The sequence below is a fragment of the Xyrauchen texanus genome, chromosome 9, assembly GCF_025860055.1.
Source record: "Xyrauchen texanus isolate HMW12.3.18 chromosome 9, RBS_HiC_50CHRs, whole genome shotgun sequence".
In the NCBI taxonomy this organism is placed as follows: Eukaryota; Metazoa; Chordata; class Actinopteri; order Cypriniformes; family Catostomidae; genus Xyrauchen; species Xyrauchen texanus.
In genome coordinates, this window is record NC_068284.1 from 12,761,529 (window position 1) to 12,779,262 (window position 17,734).

Consider the following 17,734-nt stretch of genomic DNA (forward strand, 5'->3'; position numbering starts at 1 on the left):
ATGGTTTAATCTCTCATACGTTTTTCTCAGTTTAACTGTAAAAAATGTAATTAAAATAAAATAAAAACAGTGACATACTGTGTGAATAGGCACAGCACTCTATAATTAAAACCTTCTGTTTCTTGGGAAGAAATCTGGTCTATTTGGACTTTCCCCAGAATGGTGCTGACTGTATCCTTTTGTGTGTGTGTGTGTGTGTGTGTGTGTGTGTGTGTGTGTGTGTGTGTGTGTGTGTGTGTGTGTGTGTGTGTGTGCATTTCTGCTCCTGTAAGAGGGTCACTTGCCCCAGCCTTTCATTTTCCCTCAGGATGGAGCATGCAGACGAGGTGGATTGTGTTCTGCTTTCAGGCTAATGTTTAGAGTCAGTTATTTATTTGTATTTTTTTTATTATTATTGGCGAGAATGGTAAGTGTCACTTCTGTTTTGTAGCGTGTTTGATTGGACCCCTTCATTTGGCACAGATTGAAAGTGTATTTCATATCAGTCATTTCTAGTCTTTGCTAATGACTGTGTTGATAAGACGTTGTGAAATAAGTTTAAAAAAAAATCAGTCATCGCAAAAAGTACTATCATTGTGCATTTTAAATCAACAGTTTCACCCCAAGTATAATAAATATATTATGTTTTGTTATAAATATTTGTATTTAAATGTAGGAACATTTAAATCAACTGAACATTTTTATATCATACTGTACTTTCAAATTCAAAAACTAAATAATCACATTTATGTTGCTGCTTATATCAGAGATGAATTTATCAAGCACACTGTGCTGTTAATGATTTTAGGAGACTGTTGTGATAGATAAAAAGTAGATTCAAATTTTTACTGTACATAAACAGTACTGCTATCCCACCACATGCGTCTGACTAGAGCCCTACTTGCAACATAAATAAACAGCAGTTACATAGTGGACTGTGTGTACAGAGAGAACTTTCTGACCTGAGGGCAAATGCACCTACAAGAGTCCGTTTGTTTCTCACCTTGTGGTTTCGTGGAATAAACTTGACAACCTTTCGGAAAGATTATTTGACGGCCTGGTCTTTCTTCAGAATTGAAATAATGTGATCATTTAAAGCAATTTTCATGTAATGTAATCTCATATTAATTCCTATTCTTTCAATTCTGCAATATATTTATCTCTTACTGCTCATATAAAGTGGAATTAGGACAGATGAAAATATATTTATTTTTATTTATTTTTTGCTTGATTTTGTGTATATGGAAAATGCATTTTATGTCTACATCGAAATTATTGAATTTTTTTTGTATTTTTTTTTTTAAGAAAATATGTGACCAAATTGCTGACTAATGTTTTTCAGGAATAAAAGTCATTCAGTAAGATGTTCCAGCTTAGACAATATCTTATTTTCCTTCTTCTTGTTGGAGCAGTGAATTCACAAGTCATCCCTGGTGAGTGACAAATATAGCATTAGAAATGCAGCATTAATAATTAAACTTTTAAATAAAAGCAGGAACAATTTCATGGGTCATACATTGTGCACAGTTTATTGGTGGCATATGGGCTGTAAATTCATTATTAATATTGAAAAAATCAGATTTTCCCACAATTGTTTTTTTTTTTTTTTTTTTAGTATTTGCATCAGGCTAGTCAGCTTAATGTTGATGTGAAATACTTTTAAAATGTGTACTTGTAAAATATAAATAAATAATCGAATAGAAAAGACTGAAATAAGAAGATATTATAAAATTTGTATCTAGTCATTAGATACTGTTGAATTTCATACACTGGTAAAAAATCTTCTTCTGTGAGTAGACAGCCAAGAACAGGCAGGTCATTGACGTTAGGTAGGGACAGGGAGGAAGCTATGCTGGGGGTCTGGTGTGTGTTACATCTGCCAAGGCTAACAAATCAAATTAAAAGGGAAGTGAAGTGTTTATTCACAAGGTGACTGAGTTTTGCAGTTCTATTCACTGTACAGTAGAGCCTATTTATCTATACACTGCTCAAATAAATTGCTGCATGGCGTATGACCAGGGATGCTGTCATCTTTTACAGTGGATATACTCTATAGAGAAATAAACAGGCAAAATTTGAGAGAGACTTTAAAAAGCGTGACAAAATATGAGATCTCTTGTCCTCACAGTAATTTTGTTCTGTGATGAAGTTTCACTTCCATTGCAGTAACTGTCGCACTCGATAAAAGCATCCAAATTTCTATTGCGATTTACAATTTTCTATTGCTACTTATTTTAAAGACTTTTTTAAAAGAAAGGTCATACAAAGCTGAGAAAGCCCTTAATTTCATACAGAGCTTGTCCTGGCATGAACATAAAAGTCTCTCTGTTTTCTGCTGAGGCCTCATGAATGGGGTTGAGTGGTATTTTGGGTATTTGCTTATGGGGTGTGGATTCACGCTACAGAGGTTGTGTGTTCACCTATATGCACAACCTCCCTAGAGAAGAGCTAACGCTCCTTATTCCTGCAACATGAGGTGTATCTGGTGTGGTGGTAACCTAATGGTTAAAGCTTTAGGATACAAACAAAGGTTGTAGGTTCAATCCCAATTCAGGTTGACCCAGGAAAATTAGAGCAGAGATCATTGTCCAGCTCTATTTTCCTTTAACCTTCAAGAAGGCCAAAGTTTCTTCATGGGGAGAATGCCTCTGCAATTGGATTACTGTGGTTGAAGTAGTCTTGGCTGTCTGCATAAAGTCTGGTTCACATTGCAGCAACAATTTAACCACATATTCAGAACTGGGGGGTATCAAATGTAATAATTTAATAATTAACCATGGAAAAACACCATATCAGTAGACTATTATGAATATTGGATATGGTGGTTACGGCTCTGCATTGCAGCTTACCAAGAACCACTCATTTAAGAAATGTTTGCGGCCAACGCGCACTGACTAGTTCTCCCGATGAACAGTCCACCCCTGATCGGCGATTGTGACGATTCTGCCTCCCACGCCCTCCTAACCGCTTACTCAGAGTTAAGTCTCGAGGGACCACATAAGGAAGCACAATGGGCCATGAGGTAGAGATGGAAGAACCAGAGCAGGATCTCTTGTCGGCGCAAGCTCAAAAAGATCAAAAGCCCCCCCTGCAACTTTTATTCATTTTTCATATATCACTTATTAATTTTCATATATATCAGTCATATATCACTGAAAAAAACAGCTTTGTATTGAAATTACATGTTACAACAGAGACAAGAAGGACATTGGTTCGAGTCCCACCTCCGACATAAATGAAACTTTGATATTACTACTTATATTCTACATAGAAAATGGGGATAAGTTCATTGTTTGACTTCTGTTTAGTTTGATAATGATTCTGTTTAATGAAAGGCAAGCTAAAGCATTTCTTTATATATGATTACAGTTAAAAATGCTGGTAGTGAAATAAGTAAATCACTCATCTCCCAGGTTCATTTATGGGTGGTTTGATCATTATATTTAACTGGAAATTGCATAAAATGTATGAATACTTTTGTTAATGTATGAATACTTTTTAATTTGTGTATGTTTTTATGCCTTGTTTTTGTATTTGTCTTATTACAAAGTCCACTTTTCATAGTGTGAGATGCAGGTTTTATATTTATTGATTACCCATATTAATATTAATTTGCTTGAAATGTGCCATGTGTTTATTTATATATATATATATATATATATATATATATATATATATATATATATATATATATATATATATATATATATATATATTTATGTTTTATAAACACATAACGACATCTGGCCCTCTATGGAGAGCACAGTGGTGTTGTATTTGCCGGGTCTGATGGTGATAATGATGCTGTGTAACTTGCAGCTTCGGATATGGTAGAATGGTCCATGGAGGATGTTGCAGCACCTCCCCCCAGTTGGGGTGAGTATTGTGCACATGCCAATGATAAGAACTGATTAATGTCCCCTCACGGGTGGTTGAGGAGCTCAGTTTACAGTGGTCCCCTGCAGTCGAGCCAAAATATCTCGCCTGGATGAGTGGTCCTTCAGTCCGGCCGCCGTCAAAAGACTGCATTTCAAAGGGCAGAACCATTCTTCCAGGAGATCCGGCTTGCATGTTAACTTGCTTCATTAAGTGTTGGCTTAGAGTATGAGGACCGCGGTTCAAAATCAGCCGTCGACTCAAGTTGCTACGTGCCATGACAGAGTCATGGATTTGACACGGAATTTTGTGTTTGCCTCAAGATGCCGCTGCGGTTCACAAAAAGTAATCAGTGACAGTATGATGACTCACCGCTCTATTTCAGATCAGTGCCCAGTGGAGAACCCTGCCCCTGCTGCTCCGGCTACGCCAAAGATAGCAGAGCAATCTAATAGTTTGTGTTGTGTTCAAATAGAGAATTTTCTCACAACAAACAGAAATGAGCTCGCTTTGAGACGCCACATTCATACACTGCTCATCCTCGCCGGGTATGCCGGGATGGTAGACAAGTGTGTTCCTTTGTGTTGTGTTCACATAAACAATGTTATCACACAATAGAGAAAGTGCTGTTTGCGTCCACGCACACTGCACGGGCTCGACACACACACAATTACACGCTGTTCACTTCCCCTCCTCGCCGGAATTTGATGGGAGATTACATGTGTTGTTTCTGTGTGATGATTTTCTCACACAATAGACAAAGCACTGGTTGTGTCTGCTCATGCTGCACATGCTCGACACGCATGCATTTACATGCTGTTCACTTCCTCTCCTCAACAGAGTTTGCTGGGAGATTGCATCTGTGTTGTTTCTGTGTGATGACTTTCTCACACAATAAACAAAGCACTGGTTGCATCTGCTCACACTGCACATGCTCAACACATGCATTTACATGCTCTTCACTTCCCCTTCTCACCGGAGTTCACTGGGAGATTGCATGTATGTTGTTTCTGTGTGATGATTTTCTCACACAATAGACAAAGCATTAGTTGGGTGCATTAGTTGGATACACAAAGATTCTTACAAAAAAGAGAAAAGAACTTGTGACCCCTTCATGAGACATACTCTCCGATCATTTCTCTACCCCTACCCACCGGAGTTCGTCATGACTGAGATATTACACAGAATGTTACTTATGTGTGTTGTGTTTAAATAGAGGATGGTCTCATAAAAGAAAAGCATTCGTGTCACTGCCTGAGGCGCATATACTAAAAGCCCTACATGCTTCTTTCCTGGCGGCGAGCGTATCGATCTATGTCCTCTAGCGAGCGAGCCGACGCATCTGTTATCTTGCTTACACCGTTTGGTCATCTATGGTTCCGGCTCGGGATGTGCCTATGTTGCACGCAGAAACTCACAATCTCCTCACAGAGTACGTGATAGAGATTGTTCCAAACTGCAGCACACACAAAGGTTCTAAGGCCAATGTCTTTCGTTCTGGAGTGAGACGGTGAGCTTCGTCCAATTTTAGATCCGAAAGCGGCCATTCAAAACAATATCTCAGAAACATATCTAATAGATCTAAAGGACGCACACATACTTTTATGTAAGACCTTGTCTCAGACTCTTTTTGAGAATCGCATTTGAGGAAACAATCAGCAATCGTTCATTAAAGTTGAGCGCTGTGCACATTTTGAATTATTTCTATGATTGTCTAGTATTAGCCCAGGCTGTACAAATGGCTTTGTCAAACTGGGCAAAAACATCCCCCATCGTACTGTTGGGCCTTTTACATGAGACCTCGTAAATGCTGGCAGCACACCTGGTACCAGGGGCGCATGCACATTGACATAACTCACCGCTGACTGGCTGCTCTAGCACCTTGGACAGCTCCAAACTTTTAACAGCATCATGCTGTGTCAGGTGTTCGAACCATTAGAATTGGTTGAGTTAAGTGTGCTTTCTCTAAGACCATTTTCCTATTGGCTCTGGCCTCAGTTAAACAAGTGGATGATATGCAGTAGCTGTCGGTCAACAGCACATGCCTGGTATTTGGGCTGGGTCTTTCAAAAGCCACCGTCATCCCAGAAAAGCCATGTGCCTAAGGTTCTATCCACGCCCTTCTGGGCTCAGGTGGTCCATCTACAAGCCTTCTGTCCCCCACCATTTCATTCGGATGAGGAGCAGTTGATGCATTTGATTGTTACACCCAATGCAAACATTATACATGTACGTGGAGCGGACCTGCCTGTTAGGCCGTCGGACAAGCTCTTTGTTTGTTATGAAGGACGTGCAAAAGGCATGTTCGTCTCCAAGCAAATGTTCTCTCACTGTATCGCAGTGTGTGAGATGCCCTATTGGTGCAACTAAAGGCATGGCCTCTTCATGGGCATGGACAAATGGTGTGTCCTTGCAGGACCTATGCTTTGCAGCAGGTTGGTCATCACAAACACTATGTGGCGTCCATCTCTTACAAAGTCCTCACTGTCTAGAGTGTTAATTATTCCAACACTCAGCAGGCTCTTTTATTATGGGCAGGCTACCATATATATGTATATTTTGGTACAGCCACCCGTATTTAGTCTATTGTTGAAATTACCCTCCTTAGAAGTCACAAGCACTTCCAATATGGAATATATTTCCTTTCCGTACCTTTGGTTGTGAAGGGGTTAAATTAAGATTGTGTATATTTATATGGTTCATATACATTTCCAGACTGAGTTTATCATGTGGGGTTATTCATACACTTGAAGATATGTCTTTAATAATCACCGTCCTGTAGGCCTGTGACTTCCTATTCTTTTTCAGGTGTTTATACCAGGGCATATGATGTATCAATACTATGTATACTGTGTATATTATATGACTCATATATATATCCCCAGCATAAGATTAACATCCCATCTGGTTGTCACCATATGGGGTCATTCATTATTCTATACACTTGAAATATGATTGAAATAAGTCACCTCCTGGCGGGCCCATGACCTCATATACATATTATTTTACAAGTGTTTATATTCCCTGGTGTATCTCTCGGGTATGATGTCATGTAGTGCGGCATGATGGGATTCCATTCCACAAAGCGTTTCACTGCAATGTCGAGTGAACTGAATTGAAAGGGTACATCTCCAATTACACATGTAACCTCAGTTACCTGAGATGAAGGGAACGAGAAATTGCTAAACTTGGCCACACTACTACTTCAGAGTTTCAAGGTACGAGCTATGCTTTCTTGAATTTCAGCCAGACAATTCTGAAGAAATGGTGATTGAGCACCCAGTTATATAGGGCAATTGCACACCTAAACTCATATGATACATATGATGTCCCGTTCCCTTCATCTAAGGGAACCGAGGCTACATGTGTACTAAAACCATGGTTACATTTCATAAGGGAATGGCACCCTAATTAAATATGAAACTACAAAGTCCTTTTTAAGGGAAATCAGTCTGGGGCCTGGGTAGCTCAGTGGTAAAGACACTGGCTACTACCCCTGGAGTCGTGAGTTCGAATCCTGTGTATGCTGAGAGACTCCAGCCAGGTCTTCTAAGCAACCAAATTGGCCTGGTTGCTAGGGAGGTTAGAGTCACATGGGGTAAAATCCTCCTGGTTGAATGTGGTTTGTCCTTGATGGGGTGAGTTGTGCGTGGAGCCTCCACACGTGCTATATCTCAGTGGCATTGACGGTCTCAGATGTGGAGGCAGATGAGATTTGTCCTCCGCCACCCTGATTGAGGCAAGCCACTATGCCACCATGAGGAATTAAAAGAAAACTGCATATTGGACATTGGGCATTCCAAATTGAAAGAAAAAGGAAAGTCAGTCCACTTGGTGGCCATCTTGGGAATCCTGTCTACTTGAGTGGGGAATGATTGTTTAAGTTTACAGTAAAAAAAAGCAGACAAAAATTGTATTGTGAATTGTGCTTCTTTGCCTAAGATCACATTAAAAACACTATTTTGCTGGCTGGTCTAGCTTATTTGCATGTGTTCTAGAGTTGATTGACAGGTGATGTCTGTGCCTAAAAGGTGAATTTGTCTTTTACCTATAAGGCAGGACTTCCGTTTCTACATCAGGCATATAGGGTGTTCCAATTTCTCCCATTCATATACAAGTGCTCTGTCTCAGGCTAAATATAGTCTAATAACTATCAGGTGATATTGAATTCTGCAACTAAATAATATAATTTTATTGTTATATATCTAAAAATATTTTCTTCTTTAAATAGCCTCAGTCAAGCATAGAATCAGTTCAGGTGCACTCCATGCTCTGTCCGTGGATGCATGGATGGGTGGAGAGTTTGCCCAGAACAGAATCATACTGCCAACACCAACAGATTTCTTTAATTGTCTAAGTGAATAAAAGTACTCATTCAAGTATTCATTAACAGAAGTGATCCTGGCTGAAAAGTAGTAAGTTACATTTTGCTAGTAGCTTGAAATCTAGCTAAGTACTTTTTTTTTTAATAGTGGCTTGACTGTAGTTTAACTACTTGAAGTTATGTGTAGCTTGTAGCTTGGAAGAATTATAAAACCATGTGATATCACATGATATCATCATATGATAGGTGTGTGTAGATACCCACTGGGGATGACTGGAGGCCAAATTCTGGATGAAGACATCTCTGCTTCCAGTCAATGGTCAGAATCTACTGCAGCTAGATATGGCAGGTATATCCAACACATTTATCACAGTAATGCAGAAACACTAATAATAGAATTTATCTTCTCTAGAATGTTCCTTTCTTTTCCAGATTGGATTTTGACGATGGAGATGGAGATGGGGCGTGGTGTCCAGACCACATGGCTGAACCGGACAGTCTAAAGCAATTCCTCCAGATTGACCTTCGCACTCTCCATTTTCTCACTCTTGTTGGCACACAGGGACGGCATGCAGATGGAGTGGGCAATGAGTTTGCCCAGCGCTACAAGATTAAGTACAGCCGCGATGGCAGCCGCTGGGTCTCCTGGCGTGACCGACAGGGTCGACAGGTGAGTGGCAGTGTTAATTGTTATAAATTATGCTATGGTTCAGTTTTTTCTTGTGACTGGTTGAAGTTAAGCCTTAATGGATGATTTTCATGATGGTCTGGGTGGTTCATGCTGGTTTGATTATGGTCTAGCTGGTAGACCAGCATAACCATATGTTGGTGACCAACAATCAGTATGGAGTAAACTGTTGAGAAGTGTGATATCATTGTACTGATTATGCTTAGATCATTGATGGGAACAAGAATGCATATGACGTCGTGCTGAAGGACCTGGAGCCTCCCATTATTGCTCGTTTTGTGCGGTTCATGCCTGTGACGGACCCCTCTATGATTGTGTGCATGAGGGTGGAGCTCTACGGCTGTGAATGGCTAGGTAGGCTAAGTTCTTTCTAAGGGTCTCCTTTCTGGTCATGACTCAGCTTCGATTATTACAGTACCACTCTTACCATCTTTTTTGCAGATGGTCTTGTGTCCTACAGTGCCCCTGCTGGCCAACAGATGACATTGAGAGCCCAAAAATTCTACTTAAATGACACTGTGTATGATGGAGCCGTTAGTTACAGGTACAGGATTGGTCTGTTTTAGTGCTAATGAAATTAGCATCAGGTAATTTACACAACTGAAAACACTCTACCCAGCATGACAGAAGGCCTCGGGCAGCTCACTGATGGAAGTTGGGGTCTGGATGACTTCACTAAAAGTCAAGTGTATAATGTCTGGCCTGGCTATGACTATGTGGGCTGGACCAATGCTAGCTTTCCTGGTGGCTCAGTGGAGATGACATTTGAGTTTGACCGTGTCAGAAACTTCACTTCAATGAAGGTACATCTGATCTACCAACATAGAGCTGCCACAATGTTTTTCATGCATTTAATTTCACTTCTATTCTTATTATTGTCATTACCCTTATATTTTGATATGCTTGTGTTTTGTATAGAATGGATGACCTTGTTTGTCTTTAGGTCCACTGCAACAACATGTACACATTGGGCGTAAGAATATTCCGCCAGGCCATTTGCTACTTTCGTTCAGAGTCAGACTGGGAGCCCAATTCTGTGTCATTCAAACCAAAAGCAGACAACATCAGTCCAAGTGCTCGGTTTGTCACTGTTTCCCTTGGCAACCACATGGCCAGCGCAATTAGGTGCCGTTTTGCATTCAATGATGTCTGGATGATGTTCAGTGAAATTTCTTTCCAGTCAGGTAAAAGAGGGTTTGATCACACTGCATGATGCATTTTTCAATTCTACTCTGCCTAACTAAATACTGCAGTAGAATATACCCAAATTCACCTCTTTGTTTCTTTCAGACAAAGCAGAGTACAACAACTCTCTTGTTCCTCGTAAACGAAACCAAACTCCAGGTATTTTCCAGTTAAAAGTCGCACTTAATTACTTGTTTAGATACTATAATGTTTTTCTATGTTAAGAACTCTCTGATCTTAGAAGGTGCCATTTGTTGTTGCATCTGTTCAGTTTGTGAATCCAGGCAACGCTGCCCTCTGATGTTGATTATGATTAGCTGAATTTCAATGTGCACATAACTGTCAGTCAAATAGATAATAATACATTTGACCCCCAATCATATTTGGATAATTTTGCTAATGTTTAAAAGACCAAAATATTGAACGAATGTACGAAATGCAATTTTGGCCATAAGTATGAACATTTTATATCTATTCCCCTCTGAACACTCTGCAGGGGATGACCCCACCCATAAAATCGATGACAGCAACACAAGGATCCTGGTAGGCTGTTTGGTGGCTATTATTGTTATTCTGTTGGCCATCATAATAATCATACTATGGCGACAAGTCTGGCAAAAGATGCTTGAGAAGGTAAGCTCATCGTCATCAGGTACAACTTCTCCCCCATTTTGAGTTTGAAGCCTGGTGTCCTTAAAAGAGCATAATAATTAGAATTTTATAAAACACGAGTTATAGGAAGCTGTACAATGTGACATTATAGTGAACATTCACTTCTGTAATCCAGAGGTTATTAGTGTAACATGCATGAAAACACCTCTACTTTGTTGTAGGCCTCCAGGCGGATATTGGACGATGAACTGACCACGAGTTTGTCAGTTCAGAGAGAGGCTTTCAGCCAAAGTCACTCTTCTCTGTCCAGCGACATTGAATCAAACTCCACGTACGAGCGGATTTTCCCCATGGGGTCTGACTATCTGGAGCCATCCCAGCTTTTACGGAAACTACCAGAATTTCAGGCTACAGAAAACCTTGGTGAGGACTGGCTAATGTTACTTGAAATTTTTCAAAAGATTGCTATTTCTTGTCATTCTTGGGGGGTGCTCATTATGTTTATGTTAAATAAATAGTTAATCCAAAAAGATTACAATTCTGTAATTATTGCTCCAAAGTCATATGCTGTTATTTTGTTCATGGAACACAAAAGGAAAGCAAAAAGAGAATTTTTGAAGAAACTTCAAGGAAATATTCAATCTAATCATTAAACAATGCTATCATATGCCATCAGATGACTTGGAATATACTTTGCAACTCACATGGACTGCTATTAAGGCGATTGTCGTCATAATCATGGTTTGAAATTAACACTCCAAACCGCCAAATGCCGGTAAAAATTGACAGTGGCGGAGAAACTCCATCCTCTTTGGCAGGTGACGTTTTCAGGGATTTTTTTGCACTGAAAATTCTGTGAAAGTCGGGCACCTTGGAGCCGCTGACGTAGCAAATGTATTTGTGTTTTTCTCACATTTAGCTTTTTATAAGCACTAATTATGCCTCTGATAATATTCACATCTGAAGCGTGCTTTTGTGCATACTGCCGCAGCACACATCAGCGTGATCAAGAAATAAGATTGGCAGCTGAGATAGCGCAGAGCGAAACTTGCATGATTCAGTTGGGCTTCACTCGATATTGCAGTGGCCGGTAGAGACCACAATACTTGTGTGATACATTTGAATTCTACAGAGAATTATATAATATAAAGGTCTATATGAATGAAGTCAAACCTATCAAACAGCTAGTTAGCCACTACCTTATAAACAGTACTGATGAGGTAAAGATGAGACAAAAATACATCATCTGTTTTTAAAATACACATAATCATCCTAACTAAAATGTGTTTTTAGTTTTTTTTTTTACTGCAGTAACACTAACTGTTAACTTGTATAGATTAATATTAAATATATTAGGGTCAATCTATTAGACTTGTGAACTTTGAAAGTTGTAAAGGTTTCTAAATGTGTTTATGCTATTTGTTTTTTCATATCAAATAAATTTAGATTCTTTTTTTAGAAATGATTAACAACATTAACTTAAGTTATGTGTACAGTAATGTGGAGCCTCCCATGGTCTTACCTGTACTTATCACCTTATTATTATAAATGCCACTGTTAAACAATGGTAGACCAATGGTAAACTTTCATAAAGGCAAGAACAATTTAGAATGAATGAGTTAAAACTTCTATAATTATGGACAAATTATTGACATATTTTCCTCCTGTTCTATCATACTCCTTTTCTAAATTGTCATGTTTGCCTTCAGATATTCTAAAGGTGACTTAAATCATTAGGCTTGTGTCCTGCTAAACTAATGTAATTATTGTTCAAATTAAATGTCCAAGCAAATGCATGCAGTTACAGTCTCCAGTTACATTTATCACTTATTGTGAGGTGGGGGATTTTGGCTAGAGAAAATGTTGAGTGGCTAGTGACCAAGCAAAACTACTAGCAACAGTGGCCGGTGAGTCAAATTTCAAATCCTGGTCACAATCAACCAGGGTTAACATCTATCTATACAATGGTTTTGTTACAGCAATGATTGATGACCCTTCAGAACCCTCTACAGCCCATTCTACAGATGAAGTCCCACACTACGCAGAGGCAGACATAGTGAGCCAGGATGTAGCCGGTGGTGCCCACAGTTACTGTGTCACAGTGGTCAACATGCCATTGTCTCCTGGAAGGGATGGCGCTCTGGAAGAGTTTCCAAGAGAAAGACTGACTTTCAAAGAGAAACTTGGAGAAGGGCAGTTTGGAGAGGTCAGGGATCAGTTTGTTTTGATTACAGATATTTGAATAATGGAATAAAATATGGATCACAACTTTTTTTGGCCAAGAACTGCCCACTTAAACAGGAAGAAACCATCTAATCAAAATGTAAAGCCACGAACCACAGTTCGTTATTTTATGTACTGTTTTCAGGTGGGTTTATCTAAAATAGGTTTTACAGCAATAATGTACTACACAAAAAAAAAATTTCTAATGATTCAGAAGTCTCTGTGAATATTTCTGTACTTGTAGATAGACTCTGTAATCAGTAATAGAATTCTATGCAAAATTAATGATTATTTTACTGACATATATTTAGTTACTTGTGACTAAGTGCCACAAACAATACAATTTTAATTCCATTAACCTGGTAAACTTTCACAAATAGAATTTGAATTAGTTTTTTTAACTGCACTATTGGTTCATACCTGCCTTAGGTTCATCTGTGTGAGGCTGAGGCTATGCAGGAATTTATGAAGGACGATTGTAGTGACATCAACGATGAACCAATGCTCGTAGCAGTCAAGACCCTAAGAGAGGACGCAAACAAAAATGCAAGGTAACACACATTTGTGTCCCACAATCAAGTTTACATACCTGTTGTTGTGAAAAGCACTGCATTTTTGCTTTACAGGCACTGTCCATCCATTTTAGGACATTTTAACATTTCTTCAAGGAAATCTACATTTTCAGAAATGACTTCTTGAAAGAGATCAGGATCATGTCCCGACTGAGAGACCCAAACATCATCCGTCTGCTGGCGGTGTGCGTTGAGAGTGACCCACTGTGCATGATAACAGAGTACATGGAGAACGGAGATCTTAACCAGTTCCTGTCCCGCCATGAGCTGCAAGACGAGGGAGTTCTGGCTGCTGGCACAGCTACCATCAGGTATATCAACAGATGACTACCCTGCTAAACAGACCACCTTAGGCCAGCGTGAAATTACATGATGTTCCGTGTGGTGGTGGCGGCGTAGTGGCTAAAGCACAGGGCTCTTAATCAGAAGGTCACAGGTTCTAACCCCATGGCCACCACCATTGTGTCCTTGAGCAAGGCACTTAACTCTAGGTTGCTCCGGGGGGATTGTCCCTGTAATAATTGCACTGTAAGTCGCTTTGGATAAAAGTGTCTGCAAAATGTATAAATGTAAATGTAAGTTAGTTTATGATGGCCTAGTGCTGGTCTAGCTAGTGGATCAGCATAGCCATACTGTTAACCAGCAAAAGCTAGTCAACAAGCATGGTATTTCTGGTGAAGCTGGTGGACCAATTTGAATATGTACATATATGCTTAAATATACTGAATGAACTATATATTTATATATAAATAACTTACGATTTCCTGCTGGTGGAAAATAAAACAGGTGAAAATATCCCATATACTTGCATTGAACTATGTATCCGGAACCAAAATATCAAAGAGACTTGGGGGTAGGCTCTTTAAATTTAGGCCATTGAGTAACCACCTAGCAACCACCCAGAACATGCTAGCAACTGCATAGCAATATCCTAAAAAACCTCAGAACACCTACGCATTTTGGTGGTTTTGCATGGGCACATTCTTCAAACAATGTACATTAATCTTGTTCCAGCACAAGATCAGATTGGCTTGAACATTATACAATATTTTAAAGGCAGTATTAAATATGGTAAAAATCTTCTTTTTCTCTGTAGCTACTGTATCCTGATCAACATGGCCTCTCAGATTGCCTCTGGAATGAAGTATCTGTCATCCTTGAATTTTGTTCACCGTGATCTTGCCACTCGCAACTGTTTAGTAGGTGCAAATAATACCATCAAGATTGCGGACTTTGGCATGAGCAGAAATCTATATCGTGGAGATTACTACCGCATCCAAGGAAGAGCTGTTTTGCCCATCCGCTGGATGTCCTGGGAGAGTATCCTACTGGTAAGCCTAAAGCAAAGCTGCGGTGCTTCAAGCCAACAATATTTGGAAAACTCATATGTAACTCTTTCTGTTTGACCTCTGGGTTTTCTACAGGGTAAGTTCACCATGGCCAGTGATGTCTGGGCATTCGGTGTAACTTTATGGGAGATTGTAACTCTGTGCAAAGAGCAGCCATACACTCAGTTCACAGATGAACAGGTGATCGAAAACACGGGCGAGTTCTTTAGAGACCAAAGCAAGCAGGTGAGACTTGCATGCAAGCAACATCTCCCATTACTGTCCACCTAAATCTTCTGATCTCTATATCAATAATTTTCAAGGCATTTTTACGCAAAACTGCATTTAAAAAATGCTAAATAACTGTTTTTATTTCTGCGATGATAACTGGAGGTCATGAGACAATGATGAAGCATTTGTATCAGCTGTTTATTGTTGTATACTTTTAAAAATAGTACTAGGCAATATGCACTAAGCACTACACTAGTATTCCATTCTGCACACACCTACTAAATGTGATGCATGCACTGACCTGCAAAAACAGAGGGTGTCAGTGATGAGCTGTTTTGGATTTGTTCAGGTATATCTGCTGAAGCCTGCCTGCTGTCCTGATTCAGTCTACAGCCTCATGCTTAACTGCTGGAAGAGAAACGCCAAAGAAAGACCCACCTTCCAGGAGATCCACAGCACACTGATGGAATACCAAGTTTAAGTCAAATGCTGGTTTTCACAGAAAAGCGACATTGTTTCCTCCACACATTCAGCCCTTCCAGTAGTTCAACTCTTATGAATCAGCCCTGCTCAGAGATGCACTGGCACCTGTCTAAATATAATAACAACATCCCAATATTTCAGTATAGGCTACATTAATGTGAAATCACGAATTTGACTTTTCTGCAAATATATCTCGCTCATGTCATCTATATTCAATAGTGTTCTGGGAAATTATAAATGACCAGAATATTTTGTAATTATTTCAGTAAATATATACATATATTATGTTTTTGTTTGATCTACTGATCTCTGGAGACATGATGCTTTTTTATTTTTTCTTAAATTGTACAGTCATCACACACTCATTTTGTTAAGACAGCATTTATTTTCTTTTATTGTCATTGTTTAATAAATAAATTTATACATTTGATGAGGCATGCTTCTTTATTTGGAAATAGAAAAATTTAATTGTATTGGCATAACTGAGCTTTTATTAATTATTTATTGTCTTGGTAAAATTTTAGAATTTCTGTGAATATCAACAACAATTGTTGCATGCAACTTGATGCCAGATTGGTTCATTTTAGGCATTTTTCCCAAAATGTAACATTCTTTCACTTTCTTTAAAAATAGCAAAAATGTAGCCTAACAGCAAACAACAGACATACTGTCAAGGAATTATCTCTTCAAAACGCAGAATATCCCTTTAGCGACATAAAGGGGCAAGATAATACAGAGCCAATTAAACGTCACAATGCAGCCTTTTATTTATTTGTTTGTCTGTACAGCTTTGCATATTGAGCTTCGACTCCTACATGAGAAACATGTCAAGAAGCAAGGTCATTCCTACAATTTAGTGACATTTAAGTCTGCAGTACAATTTGTGGTATTGATATAAATACCACTGATCACAATTTTAATAGGCTTGGTACAAAGAATGAAGACAATTTATGTTACACACTACTGTGGGCCAGTGGATGTGGAGGTGAGTGTGAGTGTATGTCTGTCTATGTGTGGTCCTGCGATGGACTGGCGACCTGTCCAGGGTGTCCCCCGCCTTTCGCCCAATGTTAGCTGGGATAGGCTCCAGCCCCCCACGACCCTGTACACAGGATAAGCGGTTGACGATGGATGGATGGATGGATGGACTACTGTGGGCCAAAAAGTTACATTTTTAATCGTTAAAATCACTTAAATTATGCAATGTGCCATTTCCTCATGTCCCCAGAGCTGCACATAAAACATCTTTGATAAAAATCTGAATCATAAGCTTTATTGCCACACATACAACGAATTTGTCTCAGTGACAGAAGCTTCCAGTGCACAAACAATACAACAAGACAGATATACTAAAAAATAAATAAATGGAATAAAAATATAGAAATACACAATAAGACAAAAATGCTAAATCATTGGATTACAATATTTTCCCCCACACACAGTTAAGTGTTTAGTGTTACATTCTCTTACTAACATGTATTCATTTGTGGTAAATGTGTAATTTTAACACTGATAGTGGAGGTTTGTTTGTGTGTCCCTTGATTTATTGCGCACCCTGATCTGTCATGATACTATGACCTTTCATTGAAGATATATGTTAGGAAATGATATCACACACACGGTGGATATCAGCCCTTCTGCAAAATTATTACGTTTGTATTTAAGTTTTCCTTAATTTTGTGGCGTTTTCATATGTTGTCAAGCATACCATGGCATGTCCACCCTGTTTTGGGAAGATAATGTAATTTTTAAATGTTCATATATTTGTGTTAACAGAAATAAAATCCTTAAAATACGTTAATAAATATGTTTGCAGTTAGATATTATTCACAGACCTTGTCGAGTATAATATACTGAATATCCACCCCATTATTGACCCTGCGTATTTAACTTTGTTTTATTTTTCGTAATTTAGCTTGACCAGCATAACTAATACAATCTTTAGGATGACCCTTTATTGATGTAACATAAAAGCTACTTGTAAAAGTTTCAAAGCCGAAATGTCACCGCATTGTAGGAATGACACAGATGCACGTACTGTCAATGATAAACAACTGGTGCAAGTCACATGGACGCGCCTTTGGTATGATGACTGAAACAGGTTTTACATTAAGGCCTATTGTTAAAGATAACCTGACAGTCCTTTCGCGGTCTTTTAATTCACATTAACAATCAGACTGAGCGCGAGCTGGAAAACGTACTTCCCCCGTGACGTCATTCTCTGACAATGATG

At 39.0% G+C, this 17,734-nt stretch overlaps 1 protein-coding gene across 2 annotated transcripts; it reads left to right on the plus strand.

Annotated features, from left to right (window-relative positions):
* Positions 1-310: 310 nt before the first annotated feature.
* On the plus strand, positions 311-15,875 carry ddr2b (discoidin domain receptor tyrosine kinase 2b). 2 transcript variants are annotated; one of them, XM_052134306.1, is made up of 17 exons: positions 311-406; positions 1,322-1,412; positions 8,426-8,528; positions 8,612-8,849; positions 9,074-9,221; positions 9,309-9,411; positions 9,487-9,670; positions 9,811-10,051; positions 10,158-10,211; positions 10,549-10,685; positions 10,886-11,087; positions 12,644-12,870; positions 13,317-13,438; positions 13,573-13,770; positions 14,556-14,790; positions 14,884-15,033; positions 15,368-15,875. In XM_052134306.1, the coding sequence occupies exons 2-17, from the start codon at positions 1,343-1,345 to the stop codon at positions 15,497-15,499; spliced, it is 2,544 nt and encodes an 847-aa protein (XP_051990266.1). In that variant the 5' UTR covers positions 311-406; positions 1,322-1,342; the 3' UTR covers positions 15,500-15,875. The 2 variants fall into 2 exon arrangements, with proteins under 2 accessions (XP_051990266.1, XP_051990267.1); XM_052134307.1 differs by lacking the exons at positions 311-406; positions 1,322-1,412 and adding an exon at positions 3,804-3,855.
* The last annotated feature ends 1,859 nt before the right edge of the window (positions 15,876-17,734 follow it).

Excerpts from the sequence above, each read along its gene's own strand:
- ddr2b (XM_052134306.1), top strand. The coding sequence starts at position 1,343 with ATGTTCCAGCTTAGACAATATCTTATTTTCCTTCTTCTTGTTGGAGCA. Across the intron at positions 8,529-8,611 it reads ACTGCAGCTAGATATGGCAG|ATTGGATTTTGACGATGGAG; the intron begins GTATATCCAACA and ends TTTCTTTTCCAG. Across the intron at positions 10,212-10,548 it reads TAAACGAAACCAAACTCCAG|GGGATGACCCCACCCATAAA; the intron begins GTATTTTCCAGT and ends AACACTCTGCAG.